The sequence below is a fragment of the Hylobates moloch genome, unplaced genomic scaffold (assembly GCF_009828535.3).
Source record: "Hylobates moloch isolate HMO894 unplaced genomic scaffold, HMol_V3 SCAFFOLD_5, whole genome shotgun sequence".
NCBI lineage: Eukaryota > Metazoa > Chordata > Mammalia > Primates > Hylobatidae > Hylobates > Hylobates moloch.
The window spans coordinates 55,989,505-56,008,120 of NW_026652280.1; the positions used below are offsets into that span (position 1 = coordinate 55,989,505).

Genomic DNA, 18,616 nt, shown 5'->3' on the forward strand with positions numbered 1-18,616 from the left:
CATAGTGAAACACTGTTTCTACTAAAAATACAAAAAATAGCCAGGTGTGGGGGTGCACGCCTGTAATCCCAGCTACTTGGGAGGCTGAGGCATGAGAATCACTTGAACCTGGGAGGCAGAGGTTGCAGTGAGCCAAGATGGCGCCACTGCACTCCATCCAGCCTGGATGACAGAGCAAGACCCTGTCTCAAAAAAAAAAAAAAATCACAGTAGAATCATATGTAGTTGTTGGCCTTTTATGACTAGCTTATTTCACTTAGCATAATGTTATCAAGGCTCATCCATGTTGTAGCATATGTCAGAATTTCCTTTCTTTTTAGCTAAATAATAGTCCGTTGTATGGATACATCACATTTTGCTTGTTTGCTCATCCACAGATGGACACTTCAGTGGCTTCCACATTTTAGCTATTGTGAGTAGTGCCTCTGCCTCACTCTTAGAAGGACACTTGTCATTAGATTTAGGGCCCACCCAGATAACCCAGGATAAGCTCTTCTCAAAATCCTTAACTTAATCACATCTTTTGCCATAGAAGGTAATATTCACAAGTTTTAGGATGGGGACAGATCTTTTGAGGAGCCACCATTCATCCCATTTCACTAAGAATAAAGTTTTCCTTTCGTTTTGTCACTTCTCTGACCAAAAAATAAGAATCTGTTCAAATTTAGCCCCTTCCTAGGCTAGAAGGTTTCTATGCAAGGATATTGTTTTGTTTTCTTTGCAGATGTTCAAATCAAATGTAAGATAACCAAATGTCTTTTAAAACTAGCCTCTCCCTCTCTCCCAGTCAGGTACAACTGCCCTATTCTTTGCCGCCCAGCAAGGCCATAATGATGTCGTGAGATTTCTCTTTGGATTTGGAGCATCCACTGAATTTAGGACCAAAGTGAGATAACCTTCTTGATTTTGTATTATGTTGAAGAATTTCAGAAGCCATGGGTATTGCTTTTCTCCTCATCTATGGTACGAATTTGTGTTTCCCTTTTTACAAGATTCTCAAACCTAAGTAAGTGGATTTCCTCAAGGTTACTTGTAATGGTTCAGGGGTAGCTCTAAGGGTTCTATTCAAAACGTTACATTTTTACTCTGGGCTCACAAACTCACATTTTATGGGGAATTACTTCTATCCTTTCCTGCACTGATACCTTTCTACTGTAGAACACTAAATTTTGTAACCAGGAGGGATACAGTAGCAGTGGCTTTCTAACTTTCCCTGTTTCCATGTTCTTTTTCCACTTAAGATTAATTCCGATACTACGATAGGAATTGTTGGAAGTATTAATCTGATCCTACTAGATCTGAGACATTTCTAAAGAGGGTAGTTTGGCAGGCAGCTTACTTTCATGAGCTATCCTCACTGAAATGCATAATACATAGCTACAGTTTATATAGTTGGGAAACTATATAGTGGTTCTTCCTTTAAAGAAGTAATTAGCCAGGTGCAGTAGCTCACGCCTGTAATCCCAACACTTTGGGAGGCCAAGGCAGGGGGATCATGAGGTCAGGAGTTCGAGACCAGCCTGACCAACATGGTGAAACCCTGTCTCTACTAAAAATACAAAAAAAAATTAGCCAGGCATGGTGGCACATGCCTGCAATCCCAGCTACTCAGGAGGCTGAGGTAGGAGAATCACTTGAACCCGGGAGGTAGAGGTTACAGTGAGCCAAGATCATGCCACTGCACTCCAGCCTGGGCAACAGAGTGAGACTCCATCTCAAAAAAAAAAAAAAAGAAGTAATTGATTTTCATTTTTGACATATAGATAAGAAAGCTGAGAATGTAGAAAGATTAATTTCATGTTCACAGTATGATTTTACATGATAATATTTTGTAGTAGCAGAATTTGAACTGCCATAAGATTTTTGTAATTGTCAACTCATTTCTAGCCTAATTATAATTTTTAAATTCCTGAAAATGTGCACAAGTTGGAAACTTTTAGGTTTTCTTAGTTAATCCTTTTTGTGGACTGTTTAGATATCAAGGGAATTTCCAGTGGGATTTTTTTTCTGTTAAAATAGTAACTCACGCCTGTAATCCCAGCACTTTGGGAAGCTGAGGCAGGAGAATAGTTTGAGCTCAGGAGTTCAAGACCAGCCTGGGCAACATGGTGAAACCCTGTCTTTACCAAAAATACAAAAATCAGCCAGGCATGGTTGCATGTGCCTGTAGCCCCAGCTACTTGGAAGGCTGAGATGAGAGGATCACTTGAGCCTGGGAGGTCAAGGCTGCGGTGAGTCATGATTGCACCACTGCACTCCAGCCTGGGTGACAGAGTGAAACCCTGTCTCAAAAAAATTTTTTTAATTCAATTAAAGAGGCCAGATGTGATAGCTCACACCTGTAAACCCAGCACTTTGGGAGGCCAAGGTGAAAGGATTGCTTGAGACCAGGAGTTGGAGACCAGCCTGGGCAATGTCGCAAGACCCTATCTCTATAAAACATTTTTTAAAAAATTAGTCAGGTATTGTGATGCCAGCTACTCAGGAAGCTGAGGTGGGAGGATTGCTTGAGCCCAGGAGTTCCAAACCAGCTTGGGCCACATAGCAAGCCCCCATCTATAAAAAAGTAAAAAATATTTTAAAAGCTGGCACAGTGACATACACCTGTAGTCCCAGCTACTCAGGAGGCTAGGGCAGGAAGATCGCTTGAGCCCAAAAGTTCAAGGCTGCAGTGAGCCATGACTGCACCACTGCAGCCAGCCTGGACAGAGCAGGACCCTGACATACATACATACATACAAAAATAACAGCAGTTCTTCTATGAGAATCATCATATTTTATCTTTTCTGTTACCTTATTAGGCAGGAAAATTTATTACTTTATTAGCTAGGAAAATTGACAGGACAAAGCTTAGAAATGGTGCTTATTCCTGCGGTTATGCAATTTTGTGATGCCTCCCCACCACTACCATCTACCACCAGCCTCAGCCTTCAGTCTCCCTCCTCTCCATTCCCCACTCTTCAAAGCCCATCTCAAGCACCCTCCCCCACCACAGAGCCTGCCTCTGGGGAGGCCCTACCCAGCCACAGGCAGCCCCTTAGGATGCTACCTGCCTATTAACTCGAGACCTCTTATAGCAGTGTTTCTCCACATGAGGCCCACCTGCCACCTGCCTACACAATCAACCCACATGACTGGTCAAAAGGCATATTTCTGGATCTCACCCCAGACCTGAGGGTGGGGCTCTATGAGTAGGCATTTTGAACAAACACCTTATGTCCAAATTTAGAAACTACAGTATCTTATATTTATGATTCATATTTTAGAACCAGATTAAGTGTTTTTGAATTACTTGTAATTAGCTCAGATGTCCAGTTCAGAGAGCCAAACAACTCAACAACACTAGATGGGAAAAAAGAATGCCTTAGCTGTAGCACCTGAGGAAAACCATTAAGGATTTTAGTTGACCACAAACTCAGTGAGTCAGCAATGTGATGTGATTGGTAGAAAAGCTCTAATTTAGGCTGCAGAGATAAAAGTAGAGTAGATGGAACACAGGAATATCCCATTCCACATCAGAGCACGTGTGCTTTACAGTGCCCTGCTTAGTTGGTTTCTTTTTTTTTTTTTACTTTTTTTATTTCTTTGTTTTGACACAGTGTCTCGCTCTATCACCCAGGCTGGGGTGCAGTGGTGTGATCTTGGCTCACTGCAGCCTCCACTTCCCAGGCTCAATCGATCCTCCGACCTCAGCCTCCCAAGTTGCTGGGACTACAGGCACACACCACCACACCCTGGCTAATTTTTGTTGCTCAGGCTTCTGCTTAGTTTTTAGGGCCACACTTTTTTTTTTTTTTTTTTTTTTGAGGAGTCTCGCTCTTTCACCCAGGCTGGAGTGCAGTGGCGCGATCTCGGCTCACTGCAGGCTCTGCCCCCCGGGGTTCACACCATTCTCCTGCCTCAGCCTCCCGAGTAGCTGGGACTACAGGCGCCCGCTACCTCACCCGGCTAATTTTTTGTATTTTTAGTAGAGACGGGGTTTCACCTTGTTAGCCAGGATGGTCTCGATCTCCTGACCTCGTGATCCACCCGCCTCGGCCTCCCAAAGTGCTGGGATTACAGGCATGAGCCACCGTGCCCAGCCCGGGCCACACTTTTAAAGAGCCCTGGACAAATTGGCACATGTTAAAAGGAAAATACTAAGTAGGATAGTGAGAGACACACAGAATGTGCCATAGCTATCCGCTCTTTTAATGGAAGCAGATCTTGTCCCATGAGGGCAATGGCCCCAGAGGGTTACCCCATAAAAACACCTTAATCTCAGTGGCCTACCACTGGGTTACATCACAGGGAGAAGACGGCGTTTCCCCGGGAAATCTCTGGCTAGAAGCCCTGGGAGGCTTTTCTGATGATTCCAAGAACTGACAAGACTTTCTGTTCTGTGTTTCTCATATTGAGAAGCAAATAGATGATGCTGCATTTGGCATAGGAATTTTCTAAGTTAATTCACAATAAATAACTTGGTCAAATAACTGTAATACATCTCTAGCAAGCTGCCCACATATACAACATAATATGTCCTTAGGATGAACTCTGCCATAATTATAAAGAAAAAGTAAAAAGGATAAAAGAGGGAAAGTAGGCCGGACATGGTGGCTCACACCTGTAATTTCAGCACTTTGAGGGGCCAAGGCGGGCGGATCACTTGAGGTCAGGAGTTCAAGACCAGCCTGACCAACATAGTGAAACCCCATCTCTTCTGAAAATACAAAAATTAACCGGGCATGGTGGCGTGTGCCTGTAGTCCCAGATACTTGGGAGGCTGAGGCAAGAGAATCGCTTGAACCCAGGAGTCGGAGATTGCAATGAGCCGAGATCGAGCCACTGCACTCCAGCCTGGGTAACAGAGTAAGACTCCATCTCAAAAAAAAAAACAACCAGGGAAAGTGAGTTTGTTATATTATCTTTGGGAAAACTCTCTTCCTAAATTCTATGTATGTGAGGAACATCTGCTGGTGACTTATGTGCCTGTGCCACCTCTAATGTGTTTATACTTTGCATGTCCATAGGACGGGGGCACCGCCCTGTTGGCTGCCAGTCAGTACGGGCACATGCAGGTGGTGGAGACCTTGCTGAAGCACGGAGCAAACATCCATGACCGACTTTATGTGAGTGCCTTTCAGGGGGACATTAGGACATTTCTCACCACACATAAAATTGCAGTCTAAATTCAGATGCCAAGAAATGCCAACTTCAAAAATACTTTAATGGACAGTAGGACTTGGGTCTGAGTCAAGAGAAAAATATATAGCAGACCAGGTGGGCTTTTATTATATAGAAACCACGTATCTGGCTGGGCGCGGTGGTTCACGCCTCTAATCCCAGCACTTTGGGAGGCTGAGGTGGGTGGATCACAAGGTCAGGAGTTCGAGACCAGCCTGGCCAACATGGCGAAACCCCGGCTCTACTAAAAATACAAAACTTAGCCGGGGATGGTAGCGGGTGCCTGTAATCCCAGCTACTCAGGAGGCTGAGGCAGGAGAATCGCTTGAACCCAGGAGGTGAAGGTTGCGGTGAGCTGAGATCACACCATTGCACTCCAGCCTGGGTGAAATAGTGAGACTCTGTCCCCCACCGACAAAAAAAGAAACCATTTATCTTATTTACCCATCTTTGTTCTCCCTTTTAAATCTGTTTCGTGTACCTGTGCAATTAAGACCTTCAAAAATCATGTGATACTTATTCATACCATGACAAACTACAAAGCCCAGCATATGGACTTGTTGAAAAACAAAATATACAAAATTTTTCTAAATGCGCTCATTGGATATAAAAATATACTGTTGTAGTATTTGTGAGGAAGGGCACAAAGAGTAGAAATCTAAGGTATTTGCTAGAAAAGTGAGGTTGGATGGATGAAGACCTCTGTGAAATATATACATGCCATTGACCTGTGAAAGGCATCCACTGCTAGTGCTGGTCTGTTTGCAGCTAACTGTCAATTAGCACATCACCCAAGGGCCTTTCAATTGATTGTCGCTATAATGCCATAGGATTTATGGCAAACATTACTCCAGTTTTGTAGGCGAAAATAGAATATAGGGAGATGAATTGACTTGACAGTCTTATGGTGAAGAGTGGAAAAATTCCTACTTCCAATTATCTAGGAACCGTATTTTAGGCTGTCTTACAGCTAGGTATTTAACCCTTATGCCTGGGGCACTATACTTTCATAGACATGTAATGAGCTCTGTAGGTGTGAACTTTTCCATTTGAACACCCTTTCCAGAGTTTACATGGTTAACCCTGACAAATCGCAGGCCTCTTTGAAATTCATGGCAGCTAGCCTCACCCTCTGCACTTCAGAATCTGTAACACACTTTGAGCCTGCAACATTACCGGTAGAATGATTGAATTACTTGATAATGATCTAAAGAGGCGATTCTGAACTCTGGCTGCCCATTAGAATTCTCTGGGAAGGTTTAAAAAAATACCAATCTCAAGGCCCACCCCAGATCAACAAAACTGGAGTCTCTGAAGGCACAGCTTGGGCAACAGGTAGTTCTCACATGTAGCCTAATCTAAGAAGCACAGGTCTAAAGGTTAGATATGTCTTTGGCTATATATAGGTAGAGTATATCTGAGAGTGTGTAGTGCATATATGTGTATATATATGTGTATATATAATATATACATTGAATAGGAAAAGCCAAAGTTTTTGGTTAAAAGAAAAGCCCCTTCTCATAGTAATTTCCTCTCTGTTTTAAGGTGACTCAAGAAATTTCATGCATTATAACTTCCATTTTATATTAAGACCTTTACCTTTACCCAAACAATCTAAATATTTTCTTAAAAACAATTGAAATATGGATGGGCGGGGCAGAACCGAAACTTGGAATGCACAGTGAAAAATTCAGTGCATGGGTAGTTCATCTTGGAAAATTCCTGAGAGTTAAAAAAAAATTAAAAAAAGAAAAAGAAAATTCCTGAGAGTTTTCAGCAGCTAAGGACATGGTAGACTTTCCGAAAATTTTATCCCCATATAAAACATCTGCTTGAAAATCTGTACAGGCTGATTAATTTCTTAATGATTGCCTGGAGGGCAGTTTGGCAGCTCAGCTGACACCCACTGGAAATCCAGGACCCTCCACGTGACATACGTGGCTGGACTTGCAGGGAAACATGTCTTATATTTTTGCTTGAGGTTAGTGTTCCCAATGGGAGGTGTGGTAATTAGCTGGGTTTGCTGGGTGTTTTCCACTGTGGTCTGAAAACAATGAAGCTCACCCTGCGCTGCGAATGTTATCAGGCTGAAGGGAGCATCCGGGGAGAATGCATGCTCTCAGCTGATCCACACGTCTGCCGAAAGCACCAAGTGACATGTGTCCAAGAAAACAGAAATGCCCAGAAGGCATAGATACTCAGTTAAGACGAAAACTAAAGAGCACTGGAAAAGGGCCACTTGCTCCTCTGGGCTTTATGCAGGAGTGCTTTTTTGTGTTTATAAGTGTTGTTGGTGTCTGCTGGGCTGGCAGAGAGCCACTTTGTGGAGATGGTTTCTAGGGCAGTTGTATTGAAAACATCTTACAGGGTTCTTTTGTGTTTTGTTTTGTTTTGTCTTGTCTTGTTTTGTGTTAGAGACAGGGTCATCTGGATGTGGTGGCTCATGCCTGTAATCCTAGCGCTTTGGGAGGCAGAGGCAGGAGGATCACTTGAACCCAAGCATTTGAGACCAGCCTGGGCAACATAGCAAGACCCTGTGTCTACTATAAATTTTTTTAAAAAATTAACTGGATGTGGTGATGCATGCCTGTAGTCCCAACAACTCAGGAGGCTGAGGTGGGAGGATCGCTTGAGCTGAGGAGGTTGACGCTGCATTGAGCTGTGGTCGCACCACTACACTCCAGGTCTGGGTGACAGAGGGAGACCCTGTTGCAAAAAAAAAAAAAAAAAAGAAGAAGGAGAGAGAGAGACAAGGTCTTGCTATGTTTCCAGGGCTGGTCTTGAACTCCTGGGGTCAAGCAATCCCCCTGCCTCAGCCTCTTGAGTAGTTGGGACCACAGGTGTATGCCATCGTACCCAGCTGCATATTGTATCTTAATCCTTGCAGAACCCTCATGTTGGGGGAACAAGGATAAGGGGACAAGAAAGAGAAAAGGGTAGGAAAGATCTAATTAAAAGGACACCTTTTACTCTCAATTCTTTTTTTCTTTTTTTTTTTTTTTGAGACAGGGTCGCACTTTGTTCCCTAAGCTTGGGGTGCAATGGCACAAACATGACTCACTGTAACCTCAACTTCCCAGGCTCAAGTGATCCTCCTGCCTCAGTGCCCCCAAGTAGCTGGGACTATAAGCACCTGCCACCTCGCCCAGCTAATTAAAAAAAAAGAACTTTTAGAAATTTAAAAATATATTAAAAATAAATTTTTTAAAAATGAGGTTTGGGGGATTTGTATATCTAACATTTGGCTCTTCATTGACAAAAAGGTGGAAAACTACAAAGAGATGAAGATGGAAAATTATATTAAATGTGTATATTTTAAATCTAATTTATTTTATTTTATTTATTTTGAGACAGAGTCTCACTCTGTTGCCCAGGCTGGAATGCAGTGATGCAATCTTGGCTCACTGTAACCTCCACCTCCTGGGTTCAAGAGATTCTTCTGCCTCAGCCTCCCGAGTACCTGGATTACAGGTACGCAGCATTACACCTGGCTAATTTTTGTATTTTTATTTGTTTTTGATTTTTTGATTTTTTGTTTTTTGAGGAGGAGTTTCGCTCTTTTGCCCAGGCTGGAATGAAGTGGCGTGATCTCAGCTCACTGCAACCTCTGCCTCCAGGTGCAAGCGATTCTCCTGCCTCAGCCTCCGGAGTAGCTGGGATTATAGGTGCCCACCACCATGCCCGGCTAATTTTTTGTATTTTTAGTAGAGATGGGGTATCACCCTGTTGGCCAGGCTGGTCTGGAAGTCCTGACGTCAGGTGATCCACCTGCCTCGGCCTCCCAAATTGCTAGGATTACAGTCGTGAGCCGCCGTGCCCAGCCTAATTTTTGTGTTTTTAGCAGAGACGGGATTTCACCATGTTGGCCAGGCTGGTCTCCATCTCCTGGATTCACCTACCTCGGCCTCCCAAAGTGCTGGGATTATAGGCATGAGCCACTGCGCCTGCCCTAATTTCTTTTAAAATAAGTGTGAAAGATAATGTTTTTAATGCTTTTAATTTGTTCTCTCTCAGGATGGAGCCACTGCCCTCTTCCTAGCTGCCCAAGGTGGTTACTTGGATGTTATTCGATTACTGCTGGCTTCAGGAGCAAAAGTCAACCAGCCAAGGCAGGTAATGTCCACTGTTGCCATTTGCCCGAGCACATTGAGCATGGGGAGGTCTGGGTGTCCCCTGGCAGCACATACCTGAGATAACCAGTGAGCTCAAGGCATCCTTTAAACCCTTCTGCTTCTGTGATGAAAAGTTAATCTTTGATTAGGGTATCTCCTGTTCTATGCTCTGAGCTGACCTGAAAGCCTGTGAAACCAAGCTGACATCACAGTTCAGTACTTTCAAAACTTAAGTATTTGATGTCTGGGGTCAAGTACACACTCTGCCACCTCCTGTGCAAACAAATTATGGCTGCACTGATCTAATGAGTGCAGGCTGGCCTGGAACATAGGTAAACAGATGTGGGTCAGGTAGCCTGGCCCCTGCTGATAATGCTGCCTTACTACCTGCCCGCCACTTCTTCCACCAAGCCAAAGAGGAGCCCATGCCGTTGGAATCATTAGGAGGTTCTGCACCTTCATCTCTCACAATTGTTATGCTGTTGAGACTTCATTTACCAATAGCAAGCTAACAGCTAGCAATTCAATTAACTGAAAGTAAAAGAACAGAAGTGTAGGCTGGGAGTGGTGGCTCATGCCTATAATCCCAGCACCCTGGGAGGCCGAGGCAGGAGGATCACTTGAGGCCAGGAGTTTGAGGCCAGCCTGGCCAACATGATGAAACCCCGTCTCTACTAAAAATACAAAAATTAGCCAGGCATGGTGGCGCATGCCTGTAATCCCAACTACTTGGGAGGCTGAGGCAGGAGAATCACTTGAACCTGGGAGGTAGAGGTTGCAATAAGCCAAGATCGCACCACTGCACTCCAGTCTTGGCAATAGAACAAGACTCTGTCTCAAAAAAAGAGTAATAATTTTTAAAAAGAAGAAAAAAGAACAGAAATGCAAGATTATACAGGCAGCACTTTATAAACAGTGAAGAACCTTCCAAATGTACGGTATTATAATTAGCTTCTCTTGTGTAGGTACTATTTTTGCCCAGATTAACTTTTTTTTTTTTTTTTTTGAGACAACGTCTTGCTCTGTTGTCCAGGCTGGAGTGTGGTGGCATGATCTTGACCCATTGCAACCTTCGCCTCCTGGGTTCTTGTGCCTCAGCCTCCCAAATAGCTACAATTACAGGTGCGTGCCACCACACCCAGCTAATTTTTGTATTTTTAGTAGAGATACATTTTGGTAGAGAGCCATGTTACCCAGGCTGGTCTTGAACTCCTGGCCTCAAGTGATCCACACCCCTTGGGCTCCCAAAGTGCTGGCGTTACAGGTGTGAGCCACCATGCCTGGTGCCAGATTAATTTATTTTTAACAAAACATTTCAAATTAAGGAAACATTACTATAAAGGTAGTTTCCTAGGAAAAAGTCAAGCTGATTTCATACCCAGGCACATCTCCACTGTAATATGACCTAATAAAGGAACGCCTCTCTGTGTTCACATAATGAATAGCTATGAGAACTTTAAGGTTGGTCTGAGCTCTTGGACAGAGGTTTCTTTGGTCTTTAGAAGCCCAAGCACATAAGGAGCCTGAGAAAAAGAAAGAGCCTTTGGGCAGAGTGGTTTGAAGTCAGGAAAGCAAAGTGGTTTTGAGGTCAGGAATCCCGAGTTCTTGATCCATCTCTGCGAATAATTTGAGCTGTGTGGTTTTGAACAAGTGAATCAACCTCTCTAGGCCTGACTTTCATCACTGAAAACTAGGAGGCTGAGCAGGATGAACCTGATGATCTCTTCAAATGCCCACATTTTAAATAATTGTTTTATTCAGCATTCAATCAATATTTCTTGAGTACTTATCATGTGCCAGACAGTGCTACCAATGTAAGGTTATATTTTTAGAATTGTAAAGTTATTCTTAGGTGGCCCCAGGAATACACCTGGGAAAGGAAGCAGTTTCGAAAAAGTTTTACTTCTGTACCTGCTAGAGTTGACTTTCGAGGACTGGAGTTTAATATTTTCGTATTGGTCCTTCTTATTTTGTTATTGTTGATTGATTCTGAATCAGAGGATTCATTTTACTAAAATTAGTAAAAGGAATTGGTTATTTTTAGATTGCCTAAGTTTGATTTGGGGGCCATTATTGAAGATACAACTGTGAATTTAGAATGTGAGGTTATCAAGATTATCAAGTCTCTCTATTAGTACATCTTTCCAAAATAATTTCTGGCACTTTGAATTTTATTCTTTATATGCCTAAAGTACTGTTTGTAAAAAACCAAGTCGATATAAGAGATTATATTTCAAATGTTGCATGAGCCATGCCCACTTAAACCTAAAATGAGTCATGCAGTGATGTTGAAGCCAAGAAGTTAAAGAGTAAACCAACATTGCAGCAGTAACCACAACACACCATAGCTGTTTTTTCTTCCTCAAGAGTTAGGATAACCTGGTCAAAGTGGATGACCTAGTCTTTGAGTGCAGGGATCCACCCTCTGGTCAAGGAGCAAGTGCTACACCTTCTAAAGACTGCATCTAATGCAATCGTTTTGAATTATTTTGAGTTTAGCCCTAAAAGAATTGTTATTCAGGAAAAGGGTATCTTATAAAATAAGAATTGCTTTGGGGAAAAAAAGCAATGGAATTTTTCCTTTTTGTAGAGTACACTCACCCCATTGTGCCCTCAAATCATAATAATTTTTATTACCTACTGTGAGCTTATAATTAGAGGTTGTTATCTATCCAGGTCAGACTAGCTCAAGTTCCGTCTTCTCTAAAAGTGTAAACTCTGCATATTTATTATGTTCCAAGAAAACAGTGCCATGCGTGTGACAAAAGTGATACCAGTCATGGCTGACTTTGTCACAAGTTATAAGGGGGTTTAAAAAAAAAGTCTAATTAAAAGTTTCTATTAAAATGGCCTGCACATGGTAAAATATTCTGTAGGTAGAGCATTTGGAAACCAGTGTTTTATTCTGAAATCTCAGCTGACACATTGAGTCATTATTGGAAAATCCTTGAATTTACAAAATGAGGACAGGGATACCTGCCTGGTTAATCTCCTAATACTTTTGGCTAAATCTGATTTGTAATTGTTGCACTGACATTCTATGAAGCCCTACCATTTTATTATGATATCCTGTAACAGGATGTTGACAAAGTTACGTTGAAATTACTCAGCTGACATTTGATATGAGCTTCAGGGAATCTGAACTGTAGTGGGATGGCTTTTCTTTGTAACTCTATCACTGAGAACTAAATGAAGACCTTTTTAGTACTTTGGGATGAGGAATCATAATCCCAAAGCTAGTCATAGCCAGATATTAGGAAGACTATGTTCTTGATTTGAAACTTCAAAAAATATCTTCCTTCCATATTGTCCTAAGCCAAAAGGTCAAGAGTCACAGAGATCATTGAAATACAGATTTCACTCTAAAAATTCATTTTCATTTCTTTCCATGTGTCCTCACCAAGTTGAGTTGATATGAGTCAGACCTTTTTAATCACTAGCTGAGGTGGCTATTTCTATTTTTCTATTAACCAAATGCCTTGACATATATTTTCCCAACTCAACTCACCCACCTTATTAAAACAATACTTTTATAGAATGCAAAGGTCTGATCCTATTAACCCAGAGCTGAGGTTAGTCAGTCATAACTCATCTCTATCTAGTCTTTTTCATGTGCTAAACAGTATTTCTTTGAAGCCTGGAGGAAAAGCCATCTAATAAAGTGCCTTCTCCTAACAGAAGCCTTGACTTGTACACAGAGTAGCTGGGCCCGGAAAGTAAATGTTCTCCCAGGTCGGAAGCTTGGAGAGGTGAACCCATCAATGGCAGTGGGAGAAGGAGCCAAAAGATTGGCGTAGAATCCTGAGGGTTTGGAAATGGGAGGAGACAGCCATAGGAAGTCCTTGCTGCTTGTCAAGGGCAGGGACTCTGTCTTGTTCCCTTTGCACATGGTACACACTCAGAAAAAGTGTGCCAACTGCCAGAAGATCCCCATGGCTGGTGCAGAGCAGGTCTGGAAGCCTGCAGCATTTAGTGATCAGTGCCTGAGAGTTAGAAGAAGGCTCCAGATGTAGGGCCCAGACTCATAAGCAGGACATCAGCCCCAGGAAGACTGTAAGAGGCAGCTAGGGAGCAGACCCAGATTTTTTGGGTGGAGAGCAGCTTGGAAATTATGGGGATATGGATATCTTAAAATGAAACAGAGGCCCCATTTTGCTTATTAACTGTGTGACCTTAGCAAGTTGCCTACTCTCCCTGAATCTCAGTATTTTAGGACGACTGTGAGAATTAAATAAAATAATCCCTGCAAAACTCTTAATGCAGTAGCTGATACACACCCAGTGCAATGTTAGGTATTGCTATTATTATCATTTCTATTCCAACCAGGCCTCATTGGAACAGAAAACCCATCAGAAATCAAGGCTGCACTTTCTCTAGTGAGCTGTGTGTTCTCTGTCATCTCAAAGTCTCTTCATATCTCTTTCTCTCCCCACTCCTTTCTTTTTTTACCAGTTTCGTCTGCTTACTTATCTTGTATGTGGTCCCCAGGTTTATGGATCAGACTGCCAAACTCTGGGGATAGCCATGTCATTGTCACAGCTCATCTTTGTGCACCAGGCCACAGTGACTGGCTGGCCTGCCTATCCTCAGTCCCATCACCCTTGACTGGGGAGGATAGAGTCAGACCACGGGCAATGAGCATCTGGTAACATCTCTTACAGACCCATTTGCTGGGCCAGGCACATGGTGCAAGGGACAATCATAAGAAATAGGCTCCAGGTCAGGGTAGGGTGGGTAAGAAAATTATCTCAATATTGAACTCCCTCTGCCACAGTCAAGGTTCCTCACAGCTCTTGGACTCCCAACTTAGAATAGAATTGGTCCCCAAGACTTTCTGACTGGCCTAACCCTGTAGGTAGAAGTAACCCAAGTGTGATGGCTGGAAATCGTGGAAGCAAAGAGTTAGTGCCGCTTCAGATACTCATTCCCACAGAAGAGGAAGGTTTTAGTTCTTTGTTCCAAATACTCTCAGGAGCCTAAATAAGACCATACAAGGTTAGTCTTTAATACAGGTTGTGTCATATACTCCATCTCATGCCGTGATCTGGCTGTAAAAATGATCTCGAATCAAATGAGGGAATGACAGAGTTGGAGGAAACTACACAACTCACTCTAAATTTAGCCATCCATCGGTACTCGAATCCTTTCTATGATAATCAGCTACTGTTGAACACCTCTAGGCATGGGGAACTCACTCCTCTCTGATCAGTTTCTTTGGTCTTAGCCAATACTCATTAAACTTTTATACATTGACCCCAAGTCTCCATGCAGGTTTCACCCATCTGTCTTCTTTCTATCACTTGGTCTGAAAAATTGGTCTAAATCCTTTTCTACTTGATATACACACACATAGTAAAAGACAGCTATCATAACCCTATGAATCTCATTCTTCTTCAAGCTAAATGTTCTATTTTTTTTTTTTTTTTTTTGAGATGGAGTCTCACTCTGTAGCCCAGGCTAGAGTGCAGAGGCGTGATCTTGGCTCACTGCAACCTCCGCCTCCCGGGCTCAAGTGATTCTCCTGCTTCAGAATCCTGAGTTGCTGGGACTACAGGCGTGCACCACCACACCCGGCTAACTTTTGTATTTTTAGTTGAGACGGGGTTTCGCCATATTGGCCAGGCTAGTCTCAAACTCCAGGCCTCAAGCGTTTCGCCCCACCTCGGCCTCCCAAAGTGCTGGGATTACAGGTGTGAATCACCATGCCCAGCCATTACCTTTTTAAAAAAAGTGCTGTAGAGGTTATAACTTCACAATGATTTATTTGATTTAATATCAAAATATTAAAAATATCAAAGTATATGGAAGTATTCAAAAACCTATTTGAATATTTTTAAATGTTTTTTCACATTTTGATACATTCCAAAACTCTACAAAAAGGAGCTAAATTGACTTACTTTTCATCATTTTCAAAATCATTTTTCTATCTTTAATTTAAAAAAATATATAAAATCACCGGGTGCAGTGGCTCACACCTGTAATCCCAGCACTTTGGGAGGCCGAGATGGGCAGATTACAAGGTCAGGAGATCGAGACCATCCTGCCTAACATGGTGAAACCCCATCTCTACTAAAAATACAAAAAAATTAGCCAGGCGTGGTAGTGGGCGCCTGTGGTCCCAGCTACTCGGGAGGCTGAGGCAAGAGAATGGAGTGAACCCGGGAGGTGGAGCTTGCAGTGAGCCAAGATTGTGCCACTGCACTCCAGCCTGGGTGACAGCGAGACTCCATCTCAAAAAAAAAAAAAACATATAAAATCATTGTTCTTTTTTTATAGAGATGGGGGCCTCACTGTGTTGCTGAGGCTGTCTCAAACTCCTGGGCTCAAGCCATCCTCCCGCCTTGGCCCCCCCAAAGTGCTGGGATTACAGGTGTGAGCCACTGCACCCCATCATTTTCATGATGAAAATGAAGGCTCTAACCATTATACCAGAAAGAAAAAATAAGAGAAAACAGAAATTAAGGTGTACAAAAGAGGAAAACCTCTCCTAATTCATAAACTAAATAATCAACTGATAGGTAATCTGATCTGACAATAATGCTCTAACTTACATGCAACTCCCTGGGTTCCAGAATCAGATTTGGAGATGTAATTACTAGTAATGAAATACACAGGCGGCCCTCAAATCTCATTTTCCCACTCATTCCTACCTGCTCACAGTCAGTTATCTCACAGGGTTGATGGAAGAATCAAATTAAAAAGCATATGGAAGTATTTTGTGAACAAAAGTACAAATTAAGAGGCTTATTGTTTCTCATGATAAATACTACTCAGATGCAATTAACATTTCCTAAGCATCTGTGAGCCAGTGCTCATGCTCACCACCTTTGTATATGTTTTCTCACTTATCTCTGTGAAGCTAATAATTTTTCCTAAGAGGACACTCAGACTGAGAGTGATTTGCCTAAGGTCTTACAGCCAGGAAGAACTGATTGCTTTTTCCACCTCCCATGACTATTCCAATTAAGATGATATATATGATGAGTGTTATCATTGATGTTCTAAATTGATAATAATAATTTTTTGGCCAGGCACGGTGGCTCATGCCTGTAATCCCAGCACTGTGGGAGACCAAGGCGGGTGGATCACTTGAGGTCAGGAGTTTGAGACCAGCCAGGCCAACATGGTGAAACCCCATCTCTACTTAAAATACAAAAATTAGCCGGGTGTGGTGGTGCATGCCTGTAGTTTCAGCCTCTCGGGAGGCCGAGGCAGGAGGATCTCTTGAATCCAGGTGGTGGAGGTTGCAGTGATCTGAGATGGCACCACTGCACTCCAGCCTGTGCAACAGAGCAAGACTCCATGATAGGTAGGTAGGTAGGTAGGTAGATAGATAGATAGATAGATAGATAGATAGATAGATAGATAGACAGACAGACAGACAGACAGACAGACAGACAATTTTTCACAATATAGCACCTTTTAGCATTTTCCCACATATTAGTTTCAATTGTTAATACAAGTTTACTAATAATGACCAAGCCATTGAAAAGCACATTGAATAGACAGACAGCTGGCTGCCGTTTTTCGCTGGCTGCCTCTCCCTGCCCGCCCTCTGGTGGAGAGAGTGACAAAGAACAAAACAGACCCAGAGCAGGCACGGAGGAAGAAGCGCATTAGTATTGGCACCGGCTTGGACCCACACTCCCCTCCTGCCTCCCAGGGTCCCACCCGCACCCCTCTGGCTACAGCAGCTGGATTTCCCACCCTGCGTGAAGGAGCCATGCCTGTCCAAGCCACTGTGACTGTAGCTGCTTTTCCTTCTCCTTCAAACGACCCTTCCCCTTTCTCCCACCTAGCAAAATCCTGGTCCTTCTTCAAGACCCGGATCAGATAGCACTTTATCCAGGACACTGAGCCCTCATTCCCCATGCAGCAGCCCTCCCTCCTGTTTGATTTTGTGCATTTTTGTCCATACTTTATGATGGCACTGCAGTCGTATGGAAACCTCCATGTCTCTTCTCCAGGACTTATTTTTAGCACTCTGCTTGAGACTTAGAAGTCTGGGTTCACACCTGTAATCTCAGCACTTTGGGAGGCTGAAGTGGGAGGATCGCTGGAGGCCAAGAGTTCAAGAACAACTTAGGCAACAAAGCAAGGCCCCATCTCTACAAAAAGAAAAAAAGAAAAAAAAATTAGCTGGGCATGGTGGTGCACACCTGTAGTCTCAGCTACTAGGAAGGCTGAGACAGGAGGGTCATTTGAGCCCAGGATGTCGAGGCTACAGTGAGCCTTGATCATGCCACTGTACTCCAGTCTAGGTAACAGAGTCCTGTCTCCAATAATAACTATCGTTATTGGTTGCTTGAATTATTGATTAATTAAGTCCTGAATTGGGAAGATCAAAGAATATGGAAGTGCTTTTAAACTAAAGTACAAATTAAAGTACAAATTGCTCATGATAATATTTAGATTCAAGAATATTTCCACCAAGAGGACCCTGGAAAAATTATGAAGTAGGTTAAAGTGTCTTCCGCTTCCCTCTATCCTTTGTTTCAGCACCTCTTCCACTGTCTCTCCTAAGACAGGTCCCAACATCCTGTGACTGCTCTTCAGCACCCCCAGATCCTCCTGGGCTTCCAAGTCACCAGCTTCCCTGACCCAGCTCAGATGTCTTCATCCTCTCTCCCTTTCCCAGGACAGCAATGGGCAACAATCTTGTGCCTGCTTCTGCTAGTAGGCTAAGGTTGAAATTACACATTGCAGCAGAAAATGTAACTTTATATTCTATAACTGAATCATTTTGATCTTCAGCCCCCCTTCCCCCCATGGGTAATTCAGTCTTATCTGGCTAAAACAGTCTCTTGGGGCATATTACCATAATTACCTCAGAGGTTACCTTTAGCCCATTCTGGATCCTGCTCCCTCCTGCCCTTCTCTCTGAAGGGACCTAAGAGTCAGACTATCATCCTGGCATTGAGATGGGGGTGGGGAGACTCATGCATGGCCCTCGTGCTGATCTGCAAGCGTCCTGCACTCTTACACCGCAGGGACACAGCTGGTCTCGCCATTGTCTGCTGGCCTGGCCATTGTATCTACTCAGGAAGTCAGGGTGCTGTGGCCTTGTCTTCCCAACCCCAGGCACACTCCAGCCAACTGTTTCTCTGTCGCTTCTGATTTCCCACAGGCAGACGGGACTCCTGGATACCCAGGTGCTAGATGGATGTGGGCCATGGGGACTGGGGGACCACTGACTCTGAAACTCCCACGGCCATTTCTCTCCTATCTCCTGGGCACCAGCAGAGAGCAGAACTTCTCTAAAGGGCTTGTAACTTTCCTGGTTTCTCAAAAGAAGAGAAAATCCTTTCCCATCTGGAATTCCCCATAACTGACCTGATGTT

The 18,616-nt window shown here is 43.3% G+C and overlaps 1 protein-coding gene across 2 annotated transcripts in view; it reads left to right on the forward strand.

Annotated features, from left to right (window-relative positions):
* Positions 1 to 18,616, forward strand: part of ANKRD29 (ankyrin repeat domain 29) — a 60,532-nt gene that overhangs the window by 23,342 nt on the left and 18,574 nt on the right. For both annotated transcript variants that reach the window (XM_032152641.2, XM_032152642.2), the window contains exons 4-6: positions 788 to 886; positions 5,010 to 5,108; positions 9,178 to 9,276. In XM_032152641.2, coding sequence (XP_032008532.1) covers positions 788 to 886; positions 5,010 to 5,108; positions 9,178 to 9,276 — 297 coding nt within the window. The remainder of the gene's footprint in view (positions 1 to 787; positions 887 to 5,009; positions 5,109 to 9,177; positions 9,277 to 18,616) is intronic.